At 42.4% G+C, this 7,500-nt stretch overlaps 1 protein-coding gene across 3 annotated transcripts in view; it reads left to right on the top strand.

The window, feature by feature from the left end:
• Nucleotides 1-7,500, top strand: part of grip2b (glutamate receptor interacting protein 2b) — a gene marked incomplete at its 3' end in the record, with an annotated part of 181,412 nt that overhangs the window by 144,047 nt on the left and 29,865 nt on the right. For 2 of the 3 annotated variants that reach the window (XM_084063476.1, XM_084063477.1), the window contains exon 3: nt 3,665-3,800. In XM_084063476.1, coding sequence (XP_083919602.1) covers nt 3,665-3,800 — 136 coding nt within the window. The remainder of the gene's footprint in view (nt 1-3,664; nt 3,801-7,500) is intronic. The other variant, XM_084063478.1, reaches the window with a different exon arrangement.

Below are 7,500 nucleotides of genomic sequence, written 5' to 3'. Positions count from 1 at the left end.
AAAATCGTGAACACGTGTGCACATCTTTGAATATCTATTTTCTTAAAGCGAACGTTTGTAAACTAACCCTAACCCAGAAGCAAAGATTTGAGTTACAAATGTTCGCTTTAAAAAATATATATATTCAAACATTTGCACAAATTTTCACGATTTAAAAAAAATCATGAAATATCTTCTATATCTGTATATAAAATCTTGTATATCTGCTATTTTTGAATAGCCAAAGTAATGGTTAAAGTGGTTACATAGATGCATTCCCGGTTTTAATGGGTTAATTTGTGAGCATGTTGCTGGTGGCTGTGTTCACAAGGTGAATTAATTGAGTCTCTTATCGGGAGGCAATTACAGTGACAGAGCAGGTTGTGGGCTCATGCTCAAGGGCTCTTCGGCACAACTTCATTAAACAGGCACGCACGCACGCGCCCACGCGCCCACACACACACACACACACACACACACACACACACACACACAAAGGAACCCCAATGGGTCCTTGAGGGGCTTCCAGAGGGTCCCCAGCTAGATTAGTTAATAATAGATATAGCATCAAAATCTTTTTAACCACATTAACCCTATGTTGTACTTTAGCGATTCGAACATAGCCAATCTACAAGCTCACAACGTGTCGCGTTGTGAGCGTTTGTAGACATTTACAGTAGACATACCTTTAAAAGGTGTGAAAATGTTGGAATCATGGGTGGTCCAGGCGCATACCACCACATAATAGACTCTAAAGCCTGACAGCGCATCGTGGGTTCGAATCTCGTTTCCGACAGCTTTTGCTGCGTGTCACTCCCTGCCTCTCTCCCTGTTTCCTGTCATTCTCTACTACAGGGCTACTCAACTTAAGATGGCTCAGGGGCCACTCAGCAAAATACCAAAAGTCCAAGGGGCCGCAAGCTAAAAATGTCGGTCCTATTTTGGATTTTTCGATTTTGTAACACACTACACATGAAAATGTACATTTTGACATCATATTCTTTTCACTGTTTATTTTTTGTGTATGTCCAGTGGCATCAGTTCAGCAAAAGCTAAGGTATGGCAAGGTTAGGGTTGCCAACTCCCAGAGATTGAAATAAGGGACACCTATCCTGGGCGCGCGGCAAAGCCGCGTGGCTGAAAAAAAATGGGGGTCAAACCCCCCCAAAAGAACGAAATGCATAGAAAATTATGCATTATACCTGTAACAATTGACGCACCTGTATGTATGTCTGTCTGTTTGTTTTTGGAAAAAAAATTAGCAACCCATATATTTGAACGGAAATGTATATTTTTATCCTGTGCTTAAAAAAAATTAAAAATATATTTTTTTGTTTTTGTTTTTTTGGTTTGACCATGAGGGGCCGCAGAGACGCTGCGTTGGGGCCGCATGCGGGCCGCGGGTTGAGTACCGCTGCTCTACTATATACTATCAATAAAGGCAGAAAAGCCCAAAAATATCTTTAAGTAAAGTGGAATCATTTTTAATAACACAAATGGCCTGAGGGTCCCTGGCACGTGTGCGTGTGTGTGTGTTTGTATCACTATACTTGTGAGATGTCCCCACAAGTAGAGTAGAATTTGAGAAATAGCATTTTGAGGCCAATTTTCATGGTCCTCACAAGACATTAAAAGAGCTGGAACAGCTCTGTGGATTTGCTCGTTGCATCCTTGTACCAATGTTGAATGGATTTCCTACCAAGCTTTTTGGATCCTGTTCACAATATAGGGATCTTGTGTGCACACCTTAAAAGGTGTGGGATCAATTTAACGATCTCGTCCGCACGACATATTATCTTGTGACCACAACATGCGGAAGGATCTTGTGTGAACACACACCTTAATTAAGTTGTGGGATCAATTTAAGGATCTCGTTCACACACGTTATTAAGTTGTGGCCACACATATATGACCTTACCACGATGAAAAATGTCAACGCTATGTCCCTTTAGGTGCTCCGTACTAATGCTTGCTTTATGGTTAAAAAAAAGATTTGGGCAATTAGGCTTACAATTAGGAAAGGATTGAGGTAGGGTTTAGGATTAGGATTAGGTATTAGAGATTAGGTTTGGTTGATAGGATTAAGTTATGCCTGATACACATCAGAAAATAGCAGATTTCAGCTATTTTCTGGAATTTTCAATGCTTTCCTGAAACGTTGATATCCTCACAGTTTGTATCTAGTAATACAAATGTGTGTGTCTGTGTGTGAGTGTGTGTGAGTGTGTGTGAAGGGTCACAGATTGAATCACCTCAGACACATACGTGGATTAATGAGGTCATAGGGAGGTCACACGTCCAATTTCCGCTGTTTGAGACAGTTATGTTTCACTCCTGCCGTCACTGAGCACACTGTCTGCTGTGGTGGAAAGTACGTCCGACTTTTGAGAAGCCCGAGCAGGCGGAGCTCGCGAGGGAAACTGATCACGTAATGGCTTGCATAGGCATATCGTTGCTGTCGGGCAGAAACCTTGTATCTCCTTTTTTCAAATGTTTATGTTTTGTTTCGTAAATCAATGCCCTACATCACGGGTTCTCAAACGTTTTTATAGCACAATTTATGGCTGGTTTTTTTGGCAACCCCACACTTTATTTTTAGCGTTATTTCAAAGTGGAAATAAAGAATATCTTAAAACAAAAGCATACAATGCTGGCCTTGTATATGAATATATATTAGAAAATGGAATTACAGCAGTGATTCCTGACGATTTGTAGGCCGATCTTTTCAATGAAATGAATGAATAATATTGTAGTGATCGTGTTTTTCTCCGTCCCGGGCAGCTGTTGCTGGTCAGGTTGTCTGCCCGCTCGGTAAAATTACATTGCCATCACTAAATTGAATTGTTTGTTGACTGAAGTGCCGATTCAAGGGCTTATTGTGTTTTCTGGCACATAGGCTACAACAGGTAAAATGTGCTACAACAGTCAGTAATTTAACTCCGAGAGGGTACAAATGGAACCAAATGGACCTTTGGTCCGTGTACCTCTCGCTCTCGGAGTTATAAAAACTATTTTAAGCCACCTGGCGCCCGCTCCTATTTGACTTCATATAACTATATTGATATGAACAGCTTAAATCAGTTGTGCCTCTGCAAGGACTTGTGTGTATGTGTGTGTGTGTGTGTGTGTGTGTGTGTGTGTGTGTGTGTGTGTGTGTGTGTGTGTGTGTGTGTGTGTGTGTGTGTGTGTGTGTGTGTGTGTGTGTGTGTGTGTGTGTGTGTGTGTGTGTGTCTTTCCTTTCCACATAAAAATAGTGAAAATAGACGATCTACAAGCTTATTGCGATGTGTTGTGAGCTACTAGTTGGGCTATTTTTACTATTTTAACGACGGTATGCATTTCACTTATAGATTAGACAAGAGGAGTAGAGGTTGCTACGCTCACCCTACTCAACCTGCTGTTCGAGCATCTAGAAGGAGATAGAAGCCATACCAGACTGTTATTCAGCCTTTAACACCATCCAGCCCCACATCCTAGCCATGAGGATGTTGGAATATTGATTGATGATGAGTGTGTGTGTGTGTGTGTGTGTGTGTGTGTGTGTGTGTGTGTGTGTGTGTGTGTGTGTGTGTGTGTGTGTGTGTGTGTGTGTGTGTGTGTGTGTGTGTGTGTGTGTGTGTGTGTGTGTGCGTGCATGGATGTGTGCGTGCGTGTGCATGGATGTGTGTGTTGTTGTTGTGGTCAGAAGCAGTGCGTGGGGTGACCATGGTGGAGCTGGTGAAGAAGGAAGGCTCCACGTTGGGGCTGACCATCTCTGGAGGCACGGACAAGGACGGCAAACCACGGGTCTCTAACCTGCGTGCTGGAGGGCTCGCTGCTAGGTGAGAAACAACACATACAGTACGTACACCCACATGCACAGCGACGTGCAGAAAATGTTAAGGGGGTCCCTTTTGGCCAGAAATTTCTAAAAGGCCAGAAATATAGAAATGTATTTTTTTACATTTGTTGCCTTGAAAATAGCCGATACACACACCCACCCACACACACACACACACACACACACACACACACACACACACACACACACACACACACACACACACACACACACACACACACACACACACACACACAGAAAATGTACATTTTGACATCATATTCTTTTCACTGTACCTGTTTATTTTTTGTGTATGTCCAGTGGCATCAGTTCAGCAAAAGCTAAGGTATTGCAAGGTTAGGGTTGCCAACTCCCAGAGATTGAAATAAGGGACACCTATCCTGGGCGCGCGGCAAAGCCGCGTGGCTGAAAAAAAATGGGGGTCAAACCCCCCCCCAAAAACGAAATGCATAGAAAACTATGCATTATACCTGTAACAATTGACGCACCTGTATGTATGTCTGTCTGTTTGTTTTTGGAAAAAAAATTAGCAACCCATATATTTGAACGGAAATGTATATTTTTATCCTGTGCTTAAAAAAAATAAAAATTGTACACACACACCCACCCCCACACACACACACACACACACACACACACACACACACACACACACACACACACACACACACACACACACACACACACACACACACACACACACACACACACACATAACCAAGCACACGGACACGCATACACATTGTTTTAGTGTTGTTCTGTGGCACTAGCCTTGCATAGCCATATCACTGCATGGATATGAGTCTGGTGCTGCTATGAGGATTTTTTTCCCCCAAGGGGACGGGATCAAAACAACAACGCAATTGGTAAGCCTACAACCAATTACCAATTACAGTCTCTTATATTTGAATACTGGGCCATGATTGGTCACGCAAGACTTCGGGAGCAGGAAATGGATTCACAACGGAGCGGTGCCTGACCCAAATCGCTGCAGAGGGCAATTCTTTTTTTTTGCACTGGCAGATTCGTCTGGCAACTGTGGCACAGGGTGAAAAAAGACCATAGCTATTGTCATTATGAAATGTAGTGGAACAATAAAACGTCTTTCTGCACTAGTGGCCCCGCTTTCGCTGGTTTTAGGTCTCTGAAGGCAACGGACTCAACGGTTGCTGTAGGAAGCATGTCCTCAACAACATACCTGCCAATCAATCTGTTTAGCCGAGTCTTGGTTGCATGCTGTGGCGATTTCAAATCGAGTTTCGACTGTTTAGATGGAGTAGCTCCACCGGTGGTAGACCGGAGACAGTGCAGGTCTTTGGCGACTAGTTTTATAGAATCGTGTACTTTTGTTAGGTGCTTCAGGAGATTAGCATTGCTTTTACTAGATGTGGACAACGTTTTCTGTCCTGCACACAGTCCACATTTGACCAGGATATTATTATAGTCCTTTATCTCGACGAAGTTAAAGGGATAGTTCACCCCCAAAATGACATTTTTTCTATCCGCTGGTCATCAAATTATTGGCTTAGGAATGCGACAAAAACAAAAAATATCCATGAATTCAAGTTTCATTTTGGGGGTGAACTATCCCTTTAAAGTAATGGTTGTATTTCCAAAATGCAAAGCTTATGCCACTGTCGATGAGACCTGTATTCAGCATTGTGTGTGTTGGTGGTGGGCGTGTTGCCGACTTGACGCGAGTGTTTGCCTGTTTTTGTGTGTGTATTTTCCACAAAAGGCAAGACCCGCCCAACTCTGTCTCTGATTGGCTTACCCTGAAATTCTACTCTACGTTAACCAATCATCACTCCTCTGCCATCCTACTGTGCAATATGCTTTGGCTCATGTTACTAGAGAGTACATCGCCGGTAAGTTAGATGATAGATACAGACTCCGCTGGGGGAACCAGTTCAGTTGGATCACATCAAGTAATGCAAGTAACACACCCATTTCAATTACAGTAACTGTAACGGCGTTACTTAATGGGAAAAAGTAACTTGTTACGTTACTACTGTAGTTACCGCAAAAAGTAGTTGCGCTACAGTAACGCGTGACTTTGAAACGCGTTAGTCCCAACACTTGTTATCATTGTCAGCCGTCAGTTGTGGTGCTGAATGTTATAAGAAAACCAGTGAATTTATTTTTCTGTTTGGAGTAATATCCAAGTAAGCCCTTCTATTGATAAAGACTGTTCTGTAAGAGAGAAAGAATAAAGCCATTCATATTGAAGTTGTCTTTGTTTCCTTGCCTTGCCATTCGGCACAGTATAACAAATCTTCACTGGAGATGCGGTGTACGGCATTGATTTATACACAGAACGGTCAATTCTTTCAACAAAATGCTGCATTCAAGTTCAGGAGAGTAAGGAAAATGCAATACTCTTGAATGCTGCCTTTCCGGGCTCTTGAATACAGCATGTAAAGGGGGCATTTGCATTTCTTTCACCACAGAAAATGTTGAAATCATGGCACTTTTTACAGACGGGTAAAATAGCAGAGGTTTAATGTCTATGTGTGCACGTGCCTGCAAACTGTTAAAATTTGACCCCACATTTGAGTCAAAAAGTGCCCTTGCTCAAAAAACGTTGCCATTGTCACCTCTTAGAAATTTGTTCAACTCATCCCATGTTTAAACATCATTAGTAAGACACTCTTGATGAAGGTCCAGTGGGACCGAAACGCCTGTCAATTTAGATAAAAGAGGCTGCTGAGCAAGAGCAGTGTGCGGGACTTTTTGTTCATGAGAATAATTTTTCATGTTTGCTTCAGTAAACATCATTAGTATCTGTGTTGTTACATCTGCAACAAGGTCGTAGGTCATTGCACGCATGGCACGACCATAACGCACAGCTGTGTGTTTTTCACTCCCCTTATTCATTACTTGCACAACGCTTCAGCAGTTCCTTTGATTGGTCTTCCAATTAAATGTCAATGAAAACCAAAGGTGTTGGAGGCTGGGATGTTAAAGACAAAGTATACCAAAGTGTTTGTGTTTGGTGTAATTGCATGCTGAACAGTGCTATCTACTTGTGACTGAGATCTCTCTCATCCGTCTCTACATTTAAAATTGTACCCTTTGATTGACTAGTCATGAAATAAACATTTAATTGACACAGTGGATTAGGGGTTACAGATACATTTTAATCAATCAATCGGTTCAGAATGTGTGTACATTGCTGGGTAGACTGTGAGAGCACAGTTACTTCATTAGGTAGGCTTACCGCTGGCTAGTTTTGCCGTCGTCCACACAGAATGTTCATCATGTACTGTAATTATGCCAATAGTAGGCTATACTCCATTGTGGTGTATGTGTTTCTGGTTATAAGTTCTGGTTGGAGTAGTTGTAACTTATCATTCTGTGGTGCAGGGGGTCCTCACCTCACCAAGGACTCAAGCCGAACGAAGACAGAGTCTCTTCTTTTATACCCATGAGAAGGGGTATTTCCAACCTCCTTTCACCTTGGCTCATCCTTAGACATAACTGATGATCCTTCTGCCTCATGTCGGCTTTGCTCTCTCTTTCCCCTCGGGACAGTTTCAAGTGGTTCAATAGCAGGTCAGTCAGTAGCCCACGCTCAAAGTCTACTACTCCCCTCATATGGCTCTATTCCCCTACAAGAACTAAGTGAACCATATTGTGCCCTGAAACTTATTTCATAGGTTCTTCTGGGTTTGTTATCA

This window comes from Gymnoscopelus microlampas, assembly GCF_963454915.1.
Source record: "Gymnoscopelus microlampas genome assembly, chromosome: 7".
Lineage (NCBI taxonomy): Eukaryota > Metazoa > Chordata > Actinopteri > Myctophiformes > Myctophidae > Gymnoscopelus > Gymnoscopelus microlampas.
This window is presented reverse-complemented; position numbering and strand designations above follow the sequence as displayed.